This window comes from Protopterus annectens, chromosome 13.part0 (assembly GCF_019279795.1).
Source record: "Protopterus annectens isolate FY-2018-M chromosome 13.part0, PAN1.0, whole genome shotgun sequence".
Taxonomy (NCBI): Eukaryota; Metazoa; Chordata; order Ceratodontiformes; family Protopteridae; genus Protopterus; species Protopterus annectens.
In genome coordinates, this window is record NC_056747.1 from 348,541,257 (window position 1) to 348,556,548 (window position 15,292).

A 15,292-nucleotide genomic window follows, 5' to 3' on the forward strand; every position below is an offset into this window, starting at 1 on the left:
ATGTTTGCACTTCTGTGGAAGTGGAGAGTAGGACAGAGAAAGAGGTGCATAGTGAGTTACAGGGAGCCAAGCACCCTGAGAGTGCTTCATTTGTGGATCAGTCTTGATGCCTGTGAAAAATAGTTCCATTTTCTATCAGTGGACCATCCTTCTTACAGAGCTTTCAGTATGTTAAACATACGACTTTGGTGTTTTATTCCCTAGTCTGTCTGAAATGGGTCATTATGAATTCATGAACTGTGGATCATTATATTTTTATGAACTGTGTTTACTTAGATGTACTTTTGAGTTTCCTTCCTTATCTCTTTTTTTAGAAAGAGCTTGGTGACCGTCAATCAGAGAGTCTTGATAAAGTACGCCAGCTGCTACCCCTTCCTAAGCAGACTCGGGATGTTATCACTTGTGAACCTCAGGGATCTCTAATCGACACCAAAGGCAACAAAATTGCTGGTTTTGACTCAATTTTCAAGAAAGAGGTGAGTAGATTTGTAAGAAAAAATTTTAAATAGTTTTTTGGAAGTTCGCTTACACTTTGATGTTCAGTGTTTGACTTTTATCACTTTATATTGTTACTTGACTGCTGTTTCACTTTACTATGCTGTTTTTGCTTGCTGTTCTCTAACTTTTTTTTTTTTAACATTGGATGAGCTGAAATTGTTTGAAAAAGGACTCATTTATTCCTGCACAAATATCTGAACTAACAGACACTATTTTGGACATTAAAATGTTTGTTAGGAATGTATTATTGAAATTAGAATTTGGAAATGTTGAATCTGATCCCAGTGATAATATACCTAGTTTCCATCCATTGACTGATGCCTTCATTAAACTGGTTGAAAACATTTTTTCCGTCTGCATGCAACAAGGTGATGTGGTTAAGAGGAGATAACATAATTTAATGTTTATGGAGAAGGCAGCTTTAAGAACATTGCAAGATGATGATAGAATAGTGATCAGACCTGCTGATAAAGGCAGTCCGATCTTTGTTATGAACAAGAATCATCACAGTTAGATGAATCAAATGTTGTGACATCTCTTTTTATAAATTAATATATATGGATGAAATAGATAAGATGATTAATAGAATCTATGCCAGTTTGAATGACTGTCTGTTGATTAGATTAATATCTATGGATTTAAGTATTTGTTAGTAAATGAACTTATGATACCTGTAATACAAGGTCTACCAAAAATACATAGATTCGAGGTTTCCACCTTTAAGACCAACAGTAGCAGGACATAATTGGTCCACCAAATCTTTTTCTATTTATGTAGATAAGCATTTGAGACCTATTTTGGCTAAGAATATCAATGTGCTAAATGATTCATAACAGTTTCTTAAAGATTTGTATTGCTTTAAGAATGAGTTGACAACTTTGCATTACTATTTTGTAACTTTGGATGTGCAGTCCTTATTTACAATGATTCCTAATAATATTGGGATAGAGTACGTTAGGGGATTATTTATTTAACATAGTGAATATACTTGAAAGTTTGTTGATCTGATTTCCATGTTTATGGAAATAGTACTTGAAAATAATATGTTCACCTTTGATAAATTCTATTTGCAAAATGATGGCATAGCTATGTTCACATCTAGTACAGATAGCTACGCCAGTATGGTCATGGCTTATTGGGAAGAGGCATTTATGTGTGGAACTGACTGGTACAAAATGTATGTTCCTTTCTATCACTGGTTTGTAGGTGATGTTTTTCATCTGGACCAAAAAATGTGATTAACTGCATAAGTTCTTAGATTATTTAAATGGAACCACCACATTTCTTAAATTTACTGTGTTTTCTTTGTTTTCTGACATCAGTTATTTGGATATCTTTATTAGAAAGACAAATGATGGTGGTATAGCTACTTCTGTCTTTAGGAAACGTTATAGAATACTCGTGTTACATAGGCAGAGTATGCACCCCCTATATGTTTATAGGAACGTTATGAAGGGAAAAGGTTTACGGGCTTCTAGACATTGCCTCAGAGGAGGGTTTTCGGAAGGCGCTAAATGAACTCGGTGGCAGGCTTGCCATGAGAGGATGTAAGAATTACTAAATTACTGGTACTTTGTCCCAAATTCCTACCATGAGACAAGATAAAAGTGCTCCCTACTTTTCTGAGTATCATGCCACCAGTTCAGATAGTTGTTTCTGTTACAAATTCTAGGAAGCTGTGTTCCCATTTTTTACACTAATGATGTGAAGGATACTATTCGAATGATCAAGAAACATTGGGCGGGCTCTTACTGTCAATCCATTGATTAAGGATATAGTTGGTGATTATCCATCAATTATTTATAAAAAATAAAAAATTCTTAGAGGCTTCAGTGCTACTCTAAGGATCAGGTTCATATGAATAAAAGTATAGGTAATAAATGTACCAGGATTTGTAGTAAATATAATTATTGTCACTACATAGATGGAAAGTGATTCTTTTTACATCCAGTTACTGGCCATTAATATGTATTTAATGTAGATGCTGACTTTAATACTGAGCATGTGGTTTACGTGTCTAATTGCAAACAATGCCACTCATTCTATATTGAAAAAAACGGCTGTATAAGGGAACATCTTTACAATATACAGATCGGTTCCGTCAAAAATGCACTCTCTAAACATGTCTTAAACTATAATACTACCCATATATTTAGGTTTATGGTGATTGATCAAGTAATTCCCAGTATGCGACTTGGTGATATACATAACACCACGGAAAACAGGGAAATCCGATGGATAATTATATTACAGGCGGATCAGGGTAGAGGCTTGAATGAAAAAGCCTCTCTAAGGCCCGTGTTGAGGAAACGTGGTATTGGGAAGTAAGTTTCTTGTATTTTATATATTTTATACATAAAAATGTGATTTATGTATACCTTTATATTTTTTAGTTTAATTTTTATGTATGAACTGTTTGAAAGATTTGATAAGAGATGTATGTATGCATAATTAATTGAAGATGGATGTTCTATGATTGGGCAGAAGAATCACTGGAGTTGTTGTTCTAATTAGTGATTTTATGGTTTGAAAAAGCTGTTTGCGAAAGCGCTTACCTACATTTGCTGTGCTTTATCACATTAAACGTAATTATACAGCTGGATTTGATTTATGGTGCTTCTGACCGTGTGGCTGTTTTATTTTGTCAAGTGCATTTAGCCACCGAATATTCATACTTGTTTCCGTTGTTTTATTTTTCATTGTTTGTGCAATCTGTAGTTACTTTATATTATTACCAGGCTGCTGTATCACTTTACTGTGCTGAAGATAATAGATTTGCAAGATTTTTGCTTGCCTTGCTGTATGGCATGTGTAGCCATGGTAGAGATGCAGTCTCAATGACTAAATTATTTATTTATTTTTTGTTTGTTGACTGGGTATTTCAGCTGATCTACTGACTCCCTTCAGCCACAGCTTAGGTTCGTGGAGCAGTTAACAGAAACTAAAATTATTGTGAAGGAACACATAAAATATAAAGTTACACTATTGTGAAGGAACACATAAAATATAAAGTTACACTGAGTACTTGAGCAGAAAATGTATGAAGGCATTGCAGAGAAAAACACTACAGCTGAGCATGGGACAATTCAATTATGGTAACAAAGGAGACATGCATGCAGGTATTGAAGTGCATAAAACAGTTGAACATGGTACAGTTGCCTAAGATGTATATAATTAATTGCATAGGAAAAAAGTTTGTGTGTGTCTTTCAGCTTTTCCCGGTTAGGGGTCGCCACACCTGAACTCCGGCCCGCTAATGATTGGCAGTTGATTTTTACATACCGGCTTGCCAGGCCTGACGCACAACCTTCAACGAAGGTTGCACATTCACGCATGTCTCCACGCAGAAGACGTTCTAGCTGAGAATCTAACCGGATAGCGTCTTACTGTGAGGTGACAACGCTACCGCAGCACCACCAAGTAAGTAGGTACCATATTGAATTAGATTGTAAAGAGAATCTTTGTACAATATCCATCCATCCTCAACCTTTTCCCATTTTTCCACCTGGGGTTGGGGTGTCACTACAGCAGTGACAGTCATCTCGAGCCAAGGTTATAAGCACTAAAATTTGTGTACACTGCGTACAAAACAAAACAGACATTTTCTTAGAAGAACTGTTAACTGTCCCAATGGGTTTTTTTTTTTTTTAGAGGAATTTGGTATACAGTTTTTGAGGTTTTACACTACATTCAAATATCCGGGTAAAAGAAGCAGAGATGAAGTTCTGTAGTTATCATGGAATGTTCTACCTCTGTACCTTGACTTTCTAATGTAATCATGGTGGCTGTCTGTTTTGCAATCCCTATCAAATGTACACCATTGGAATACCATTTTAGTATTTGATAGAACCTAAAGATGCTAACTAGCTGTTTTTACCAGTCTGTTGAAAGTGAGGTAGAGCAGGTTGTCTATTTATATCACCAAATTAAAAATTTCATGATAAGAACATGATTATTTTAATGTTTTTTTTTTTTGTTTTTTTTTTTTGAATGAAGACTTGGCACCTTTTAAATTGTGTTTCAGCCTCATGCTGGTGAAATTCTGGAAGGCTTTTTTAGCAGTAGTATTAAGTGCAATTTCATCAAGCATGTCATTATATTCAGTAGAACATCCTACCACCAGAGGGAGCATACCAATCCAAGACTTCAGTAATTTTTTGTAAGATGCTCCATCTCTGTGCATCCTTCAGCCATTGATGGAAAGCATACTGGGAGTCCCATTCCATTGTTCCTTAGTTCTTAGCCATCTGATAAAGCATAATCCTACGGTCAGAGCTAGCCTCCCTTTTTTTCTGACCGAAACACTATTCTTTCATGTTTGTACTTTTTTCCCCTTATTTATTTGGGGGGGGGGGTCTGAATCTTTATTTAAACAATGCAGATGCTCTCAAAAGATCACTAAAAAGTCAGCCATATTATATCTTGTTCTTTTTGTCTGAAATATTTTCTTAATCAGATGTAGTTTCATCTGTTAAAGTTTAGTGAGACCACCTCAAATGTGTTACTCTTCAGAATTTTCACAAGGGAAGAAACTCTGGAGATGCATTTATTTGTTGAGGTACTGTTTAAAAAAAATGTACAGTTCATACTCTCCAAGGTGAAGTGAATCCACACATTGTCATTATTGGGCCTGTTTTTTCTGGCACACTCTCTCTCCCTCTGACTTCGTATTTCTTTTTCAAGAAAGGGCAGCTCACTCCACTTAACCAGATGAAGTGGCTAGTTTAAAGACCATCCTTTCCTGCTGTTGGTTTGGGGGATCTTTGGGCTGCACTGTCAGATATTGAGCTGTATGTACTGTCATTTGATAACAGTTTGTACCTGCTACTATTGACATTTGCTCTGGTTTTGCTGCCCCAGTGGCAGTTTGTCGAAGACCTTAAAAAGTTTTCAGTGAATGATGTATGTTAGGTAGTCCAATCTCACCTTCATTTTTACATATGGGTTCGGAGCCAGTCCTCTGCTCCGACTCTGCCGATTTTCAGGCTCGAAAACTTCTGGTTGGCTCGTAGCTAAGCAGGTATCCCATGGTCACCAGTGCAATCCCCAGATCTCATTTGCCGCGTCGAGTTTGGATGTGCTTCTCTTGGCTGTGGCTAAGTTTTTGCAAATTTCATTATTCTAGTATCTTTTTGCATAGTTATTGAATATATCATTATAGGACTTTATCTTTATTGTCTTGTGGTTGTTGGTGAACTTATTAGTGGTATCCTGTGTACCAGTAGTTAGACGCAATTGCGCTTTACCTAAACTGTTAGTTTTGGTGGTTTCGCCCTTTTTTCCCCTGTTATTTACAGTTAGGATTTACCTAAATTGCCTTGTGGCCTTGTGTAACTAGTATAATAGTCTCCTGTATTTCAGTAGTTAGACGCACTTGCGCTTTTTTTTTTCTTGTCTAGAGAATTAGTTTGGCGAGTTTGCCATTTTTAATCAATAGGGGCTCCTATTGATTATTTTCCTGTCAAGCGATTATTGTTGACTGGTGGTCTTTAGCGGGGACCCGCTAAAGTCTTAATTTCTTACAGTTAATTTGCTACCCTTGCGCATGTGTGTGTGTAGTGCCTTCTTGGTCTGTTTGTTTGAATTAGAAGACCTGGTTCTTCACAGGGCTAGGCCTGTTTAACTTAGAGGACCTATTCCTCGTGTTGCTTCCGCTGTATTTTATTTAAAATATTTTCCGATGTGACTGAATTTGTCTAGTGTTTAGTGGAAAATCTAGTTTCTATCTTATACCAGGCTAGGCCCGTTTAACTTAGAGGACCTAGTCCTCGTGTAATTCATCTGCAGGGCTAGGCCCGTTTTAGAGGACCTAGTCCTCAGTTATTCTCTTTCTCTTTCCCTTTGATTGCTTGTGGGTTGCAATGTCTAAGGATAGCAAGGAGCACAAACCCTCTGGGTTTAAAAAATGTATGAAGTGCTCCCAGAAAATGTCTTTGACCGATGGCCACAGTAGCTGTGTCTACTGTTGGGGAGCCATCCATTTGCAAGAATCATGTTTGTTCTGTCATGCTTTCTCTCCTAGAGTGTTGCAGGAGAGAAAGAACAAACTGATGCTCAGCAGTCTTTTGAAGCCAACCTTCGAGGAAGCTTTGTCTTGTTCTTCGGCTTCTTCGTCTAAGTCAAGATCTGGCTCAAAATCTAAAGGTTCAAAAAGGCATTCTCTGGCACCGGCTAGTATTTCGGAGCAGCCTGAGAAATTAATAAAACCTGTCTCCTCGACTCCTCAGTCTTCGGAGCCGAAGGAGAGCACTGTGGTTTCGGAGTCGGTCACAGATACTTCGGTGCCGGCTGTTGAATCCTTGCTAATAGTTGACTCTGCTTTTCAGAGCCGGTATGTAGAGTCCCTACCGGTCACTTTGATGGTCAAATCTTCAGTGCCTGCTAGGTCGAGATCTCCAAACTTATCTTCCAGGAGTCTTTCAGAAGAAGATGTGGAGAGGGTAGTACTGAGACTCCTCAAGTCGTCTGCCCTGCCTAAATTTTTGTTGGCTCCAACCCAGTCGGCTCCGGAGCCACTCGAACCAGTCTTGTCTCCATCCATGATGCCTCCTCTGAGCCATGTTGGTTTTTCAGAGCCGGAGTGCTTGTTACCAACGAAGGAACCTTCGGTTCCGGCTCCCCTTGCTGTTGCATTGGAGTCGAGTTCGGCTCCGACACGTTCGGCTCCGTCCATCATGTCCAGGGACCGACGCTCTTCTGTCGGTGCTGAGGGGGAAGTTTTGAATCTATCTTTGTCGGTTCCGAGCCGCCTTCTCAATGCATCCGCCAGGGTGAGCTCGGACCCTGCATCTATCTCGCAGCCAATGGCTCTGGGTCTGGCACTGTCCTTTGTCTCTTCGAAGTGGAGACCGTCTTCTGAGCCGGAGAGATCTGCTTTTGAGGTGATGAGGTGTGTGCTGTCACAGTCTACAGCCCCTGCCAGTGGTAGAAGCACTCTTCCCCCCAGGGCTCCCACTTCGGTCTCAGTCCCTACTCTCTCCGGAGACAGCAGAGACCTACAGCCTCAGGAGCCACCGGCTGGTGGCCCCCATTCTTCCAGGGCATCCCCAGAAGGTCCTTTTGAGGAGCCCTCTCGGATGAGGGTATGCAAGAGGAAGCATAGCGACTCCCAAGATGAGTCTCTGACATCGGACACTGACCTCGATGAGTCGGAGAGGTCCCCTAAGTCGTCCTCTGATGTCTCCTTTGTGGACATTCTAGAGATCCTTAAACAGAGGTGTGACTGGCCCACTTTCAACCCTTCTGATGAGGAGTCTGTGTACCTGAAGGCTTTCGGATCTCAACCCTCTGCCTCTTGGGGGTCTCCACCTTTTGACGAGCTAATGGATCTGGTTAGTCGGAAGGTGTGGGATACTCCCGATGCCATGGAGCCAGTACCTAGAAGACCAAGTAAGTTCCTGTTTGCCCCTCCTGGAAAAGAATTTGTGTCTAAGGGTATTCCCGTAGATGCCATGGTGGTGGCGGCAGCCATGAAGGAGGTGTTGGCGGAGACTTCTTCCTCTGTACAGCCGCCAAACAAGGAGTCTCGACAGATGGACAGATTTGGGAAGCACGTATTTAGTTCAGCTGCCTTTATACTTAGATCCCTGAACTATCTTATCCATTTCACGAGGTTGCAAAGGGATCTCCTCAAGGAGTTAGGAGATTCCATACAGGGTGCTTGTCCTGAGGGAGTCCCGGATAGGATCTCTGCTCAGTTGTCCACCCTAAATTCTGTAGTTAACTCCTCCATGCGGCTCATATCTCATGCGGTTGATGGAGCGAGCAGAGCAGCAGGTTCAGGAGTTGCCCTTAGGCACCACTCCTGGATGCACTTGTGTAATTTTGCGGAGCCGTTTAAGTCCACCTTCACCAATGCGCCCCATTTGGTGGTTCCTCCTTGTTTGGTTCCAAGGTGAAAAATACACTCACTCGGTGTGAACAGGAAGGAAAAACTCTCTCTGCCATGGGAGTCCGTTTTACCGTCCCCTCTCGACCATACCCCAAAGATCAAAGGAGAGGTAAGATGTGGTTCAAAAAGTTCCAGAGTGCCTTTCCAGACACACACAGTGAATACTCTTTCAGAAGCAGAGGAGAAAATGGTAGATGTCGCCCTAGAGGCAGGGGCGGTCCGCAATATCAGCAAGGCCGTGCTTCCTTTCGAGGGCAGCCTTATCAGCGCTCCTGATGTGGGGCCTGACTGCATTTCTCTGGGGCCAGTCGGGGGTCGCATCTCTTTGTATCCAGAAGCCTGGCTAAATATAACCCAAGATAAGTGGGTACAAAGAGTTGTTACCAGAGGATATATCATACCCTTTTCCCTTCCACCGTTTGTTCCCAAGAAGATCTCAGATGTTCCACCCAATCACAGGGATCAGGCAACTGTGGAGCTCAACAAGTTGCTGTCAGAGAGTCATCCAGCCCGTGCCAGCAGACCAGATTGGATCTGGAACGTACTCCAGGTTCTTTTTAGTCCCAAAATGAACCGGAGACTGGAGGCCAATATTGGACCTCAGCAGATTAAACGAATCCGTGAAAAAGGATAGGTTTCGGATGGTAACACTGCAGTCGATACTCCCGTTGTTAGGGAAAGACTATTGGATGTGCTCTCTAGATCTCCAAGACACTTACTACCATATAAAAATTGACAAGGCGTCAAGGAGGTATCTGCGCTTCTGCTGGGAGCCAGCCATTATCAGTTTCGTGCTCTGCCCTTTGGTCTAACCACAGCCCCCAGGGTGTTCACCAAATGCATGGCAGTAGTGACAGCTCACCTGAGATGTCAGGGATTCCAGGTGTTTCCGTATTTGGACGACTGGCTCCTGACCACCCCCACCAGGCATCTACTTCTCCAAAACAGGGACACCACCATCCAGCTTTGTGCTCAACTAGGGATCTCCATAAATTGGGAAAAATCTGCTTTACTACCCTCACAATCTGTGATTTTTATAGGTGCAGAGGTAGACACAGTGGATATGACAGTTAGTCTTCCTGTCGAAAGAGCACAAAACCTCATCTCACAAGTTCAGTGACTTCTCCCACTTCGGAAGGTCAAAGCAAAGTGGATTCTTCAACTTCTTGGAATGATGGCCTCAACCATTCTGTTAATATCTTTAGTCAGGTTGCATATGAGAATCCTTCAATGGCTCCTGTTCTCCCAGTGGTCGTTCCAATATCTACAGCTGAATCACTCTATTCTGCTGACAGAATCATGCAAAAAGGACCTTCGTTGGTGGATAGCCCCCAACAACTTGTTCACGGGAGCCCCCTTTGTGCCTGCCCAACCCGTTGCCACTGTGACCACGGATGCCTCCCAGGTCGGTGGGGGGTGCATTATCTGGGCAGGACTGTCCACGGCACATGGCAAGAACACGAGGCTCATCTGCATATCTACGTTCTGGAGATGAGAGCGGTGCTTCTGGCGCACTTCAGGAATCTTCTTCCTCCAGGAACAATTGCTATACAATTGGACAGCATGTCGGTTGTGTGGTATATTAACAAACAGGGCAGTACCAGCTCTTACCCACTCTTTTGAGAGGCTATGCGAGTTTGGGAATGGGCGATTTCTTCCCAGCGCTTTCTGGTGGCAACGCGCATTCTGGGACAACCAACGTGTTAGCCGACAAGCTGAGCCGGGCAATCCTGCTGCCTCACGAGTGGTCTCTGAAATGGGAAATAGTGGAACAGATTTTCCTAAAATGGGGACAACCTTGCTGCGACCTTTTTGCCAGCCCAGTCAATGCCAAGTTCAGCAGTTATTTTTCCCTAATTCCCCCTCCGAGGGAAGCACCCAGAGACGCTCTGGTACACAATTGGCCCACGGGACTTCTCTATGCCTTCCCTCCATGCCCTCTTATCCCCAAAGTGATACAGAAAGCCAACCTACTGGGAAGCAAGTTGATCCTGATTGCTCCTTACTGGCCTCGTCAGGTCTGGTTTCCCTTCCTCGAACCTCTTCTCTTGGACGATCCTTGGATCCTGGACCCAGTTCCAGATCTATTGACCCACGTCAGGTTCGCTACACCCCTCTCACCACACCATCAAATTGACAGCTTGGCTGATCCAGTTCCATCTCTAGTCAGGCTTCATGATGTTTCATCATCAGTGTGTCCCATATTTTATCCTCACACAAACCATCAACCAGAAGGCTGTATGACAGTAAGTGGAAAAGGTTTTCTATTTGGGCACGGAAAATGAAAGTGGATCCTTACACCGCTCCCGTAATTCTGGAATTCCTTTCGGAGCTTTTTCAGCAGGGATCTGCCACAGCCACCATCAAAGTACTATTGGTGGCTATTTCACATTTGTATTTGGGATCTCCAAATGTTAACCTTATGTCGCATAAGTTATGTAAAACCTTCTGGAGAGGAGCCACCTTGCTGAGACCACCTTTACAGGAACCTGTGGCTTCTTTAGACTTAAATTTTGTATTGTCCAAACTAACGTCCTCTTGTTTTGAACAGTCTCATTCAGCTTCCTTAAAGTACTTGTCTTGGAAGACTGTGTTTTTGGTAGCTATTACATCAGCCAGATGTGTTTCAGAGCTACATGCCCGGTCTATCAAGCCACCTTATTTAGTTTTTCGTAAAGACAGGGTTACTTTACATACCAATCCTTCTTTTGTTCCCAAAGTTTGTTCTTCTGCCACATTGAACTAGTCCATTGAGCTCCCAGTCTTCTTTCCCAATCATAGCAATGCAGCAGAATACCATTTTCACCAGTTGGATGCCCACAGACAGCTGCGTTTCTATTTGCAACGGACCAAAGAATTTCGGACGTCAGACCAGTTGTTCATTTCCTTTTCTGATTCCCGATTGGGTTTACCAGTTTCTAAGGTGACATTGTCTAACTGGATTTAGAGTTGCATAGCTTTCATCTACAGCTCGGAGAGCAGACCCTTACCCCACAGGATCAAGGCTCACTCTACCAGGTCTCTGTCTACCTCTGCAGCCTTCCAAGCCAGGGTACCAATTGATCATATCTGTGCAGCAGCTACGTGGGCTACCCCTCACACCTTCATTACTCATAAGTTGGATTTGGCTTCTAGGGGTAGAGCATCCTTTGGCTCTACAGTGCTCAGGAATATCTTCTAATGAGCAACCCAAGAATAAGGCACTAGGGACGCTGTCCCTTATGTAAAAATGAAGGTGAGATTGGACTACCTAACATAAAGAAGTTATGTACTCACTTTAACTTTCCATGTTGGTAGTCCATCTCGCCCTTCATTTTTATCAACCCTCCCTCGTGCCCCCATCCTGGAAGATCTGGAGGTGGTAATATACATTTTTTGGTTGGCGACCCTTTAGTATTGGTTTGTTGGTTAAGGGTTTCTTTCAATCTCTGTCGCTAGTGAGCAGCAAACAAGATCTGGAGATTGCACTGGTGCACCATGAGATACCTGCTTAGCCACGAGCCAACCAGAAGTCTTCGAGCTTGAAAATCGCCCGAGTCGGAGCCGAGGATTGGCTCCGAACCCGTATGTAAAAATGAAGGGTGAGATGGACTACCAACATGGAACGTTATGGTAAGTACAGAACTTCTTTTTTTGCATTACGAGGTTGAGGTCCCCTTCAGTAGCTAAATTAGCTAAACTAATGCAATTAGTGTTTTATTTTTAAAATATATCACTGTATTCACAGCTTAGCAATTCTAGTTTTGGTTTTCAACTTACTTATTTTTGTACTTGCAGATTTATACAAGTGTTCATTCATTTTATAATTCGTTGTTAACACACACAGTGATGAAGTATTTATTTGATATGAAAACGATCTTTGTTAAAAGTGGTTTAGTTTGTATTTATTCTGATAGCTGACTAGTGGTAGATCTTTATTAGCCAATCATTTTGTTAGTTTCTAAATTAATGTAGTTTGGAGTATTTCCTTAGCCTATATAAAGTGTTTAAAAATGTGTGTGTGTGTGTGGCTGTGGCTGCTTCGGCTTGACAGGGAAATGTGCATTATATATCTTGGTTATTATATATCTTGTTTTACATCTAAAATAACTAAAACTCCAAATTCAAGGGAATGTATTGAAGGTAAACTAAGTTATAGTAGAGAGAAACTTCTAGAAATTTGATCTTAGTGCTCGTCGTGCTGCAGGTTTGATGATGAGTTGTCTGTGAGGCCTTTTAGACGTACTACACTCCAGGAACAAGGAATTGTACTCATTTATGGCCCAGAATGTCTTGCTCAAATAAGTCTGACTTCTACAACTTCTGGAATAGAGAAAAGGAGGAAAATATGTTGAAGACTGAAGAAAAGAGGATGTAGAGCAGGAATATCTACCAGGCTAAAGGCCAACCCACACAGGCCAACACTTCCATCTTTGCTGCTGGCCATTGTTCACTCCCTGGATAACAAGGTAGACTACATGAGGCTTAGAACTAACTACAAAAAGCAAGATAAGAAACAGTTGTGTCCTCATGTTCACAGAGACATGGTTAAACTATAATAGCAATAGTGCAGTACATGTGGAAGGGCTGACATTATTTAGAGCTGACAGGAATCAGATCCTCAGTGGTAAATCGCGGGGAGGGGGTGTCTGTATCTACTATTATAAAAAGTGTACACACCGCTGTTAAAATGCCAGGTTTTTGTGATATATAAAAAAGAGACCACAATAAATCATTTCAAAACTTTTCCCACCTTCAGTGTGACCTATAACCTGTACAATTCAATTGAAAAGCAAACAAATCTGTTAGGGGAAAAATATAAAAAATAAAAAACGTAAATAAGCTGGTTGCACAAGTGTGCACACCCTTAAACTAATACTTCTTCATTGCACCTTTTGATTTAATTACAGCATTCAGTTGTCATGGGTACATACCTGCCATCAATTAAAGACTCTGATTAACCCCAAATAAAGTTCAACTGTCCTAGTAGGATTTGCCTGAAATTTACTCAGTTGCCTGCTACAGCAAAAGCCATGGTTCGCAGAGAGCTTGCAAAGCAACAAAGGGATCTCCTTATTGAAAGGTATCAGTAGTCAGGAGAAGGATACAAAAAAATTTCCACAACATTGGATATATCATGAAACACTGTGAAGACTGTCATCAAAAAGTGGAGAAAATATGGGACAACAGTGATGTTGCAAAGAACTGGACGTCCCTCCAAAATTGATGAAAAGACAAGACGAAAACTGGTCAGGGAGGCTGCCAAGAGACTTACAGCAACACTGAAGGAGCTGCAGAAATTTCTGGCAAGTACTAGTTGTGTACTACATGTGACAATCTTCCGTACTCTCCATGTGTCTGGACTATGGGATAGGGTTGCAAGATGGATGCCTTTTCTTATAAAGAAAAACATCCAAGCCTGGCTAAAATTTGCAAAACAATACATCAAGTCTCCCAAAAGCAAAAGCATGTGGGTAAATGTGCTCTGGTCTGATGAGCCCAGGGCTGAACTTTTTTGCCACAATTCCAAAAGGTACGTGTGGCGTAAAAACAACACTTCGCATCACCAAAAAACACCATCCCTACGGTGAAGCATGATGATGGCAGTATCATGCTTTGGGATTGCTTTTCTTCAGCTGGAACTGGGGATTTAGTCAAGGGGGAGAGAATTATGAACAGTTCCAAATACCAGTCACGTTTGACCCAAAACCTTCAGGTGTCTGCCTGAAAGCTGAAGATGAAGAGGAATTTCACTTTTCAGCATGACAATGACCCCAAGCATACATCCAAATCAACAGAATGGCTTTGCCAGAAGATAATTCAAGTTTTGGAATGGCCCAGCTAGAGCCGAGACCTAACTCCAATAGAAAGTCTGTGGGGCCACCTGAAGAGGGGTGTGCACAAGAGGTGCCCTCGCAATCTGACAGATTTGGAGTTCTTTTGCAAGGAAGAGTGGGCATATATTGCCATGCTTGATGGACTCCTACCCAAGAAGACTGCTGTAATTAAATCAAAAGGTGCTTCAACAAAGTATTAGTTTAAGGGTGTGCACACTTATGCAACCAGCTGATTGTACATTTTTTATTTTTTTATATTTTTTCCCTAACAGATTTGTTTGTTTTTCAATTGAATTGTACAGGTTATAGGTCATATTAAAGGTAGAAAAAGTTTTGAAATTATTTATTATGGTCTCATTTTTTATGTATCAGAACAACCTGGTATTTTAACACAGGTGTGTATACTTTTTATATCCACTGTAATAACAGGTGACTTCAACCAAGCAAACTTTAAGTCACTTCTACCTGTCACCAGCATGTAAACTTCACTGTGAGGGGAGAGAACATACTGGACAAAGTATATACTAATGTCAAGCTGGCTTATAAGGCAGTACCCCACCTAAACTTGGGTAACTTGGATCATCTGGCCATCATTCTAATACCTGCGTACAAAACACTATTAATAAGAAGAAAGCCAACCAAGAAGCAAATAAAAGTATGGCCAGAGGGGAGCAGTCTTAGCACACCAGCTCAGCTTTGAGAGCACGGACTGGATTAAGTTTAAAGACGTGGCTATAGGGAACCAACGCATCGTATGGATGAGTACACAGAATCTGTGTTGGTGTACATATCTAAGTGTGTGGATGGTGTGACAGTCAACAAGACCATCACCATAAGGGCCAACCAAAAACCCTGGTTCACAAATGACGTATATGAGCTCCTAAGAGCATGCAGTGCGGCCTTAAAGGCAGGACACAAGGATGCCCTCAGGGAGACCAGAATGAATCTAAGTAGGGGAATAAAGTAGGCAAAGCCTGGCTATGGACAGAAAATCCAAAGTCACTTCTCAGACTTGGACCTCTGTGGTAGGGAATACAATCCTTTACATACTACAGGCCTGTATCTTGAAAGTGTGATGACAAAACCA

At 41.7% G+C, this 15,292-nt stretch overlaps 1 protein-coding gene across 1 annotated transcript in view; it reads left to right on the forward strand.

Moving 5' to 3' along the window:
* Positions 1-15,292, forward strand: part of MED12 (mediator complex subunit 12) — a 4,088,267-nt gene that overhangs the window by 3,417,521 nt on the left and 655,454 nt on the right. Inside the window, exon 35 of the mRNA XM_044054827.1 lies at positions 315-476. Within this exon, the coding sequence (XP_043910762.1) occupies positions 315-476 (162 nt within the window). The remainder of the gene's footprint in view (positions 1-314; positions 477-15,292) is intronic.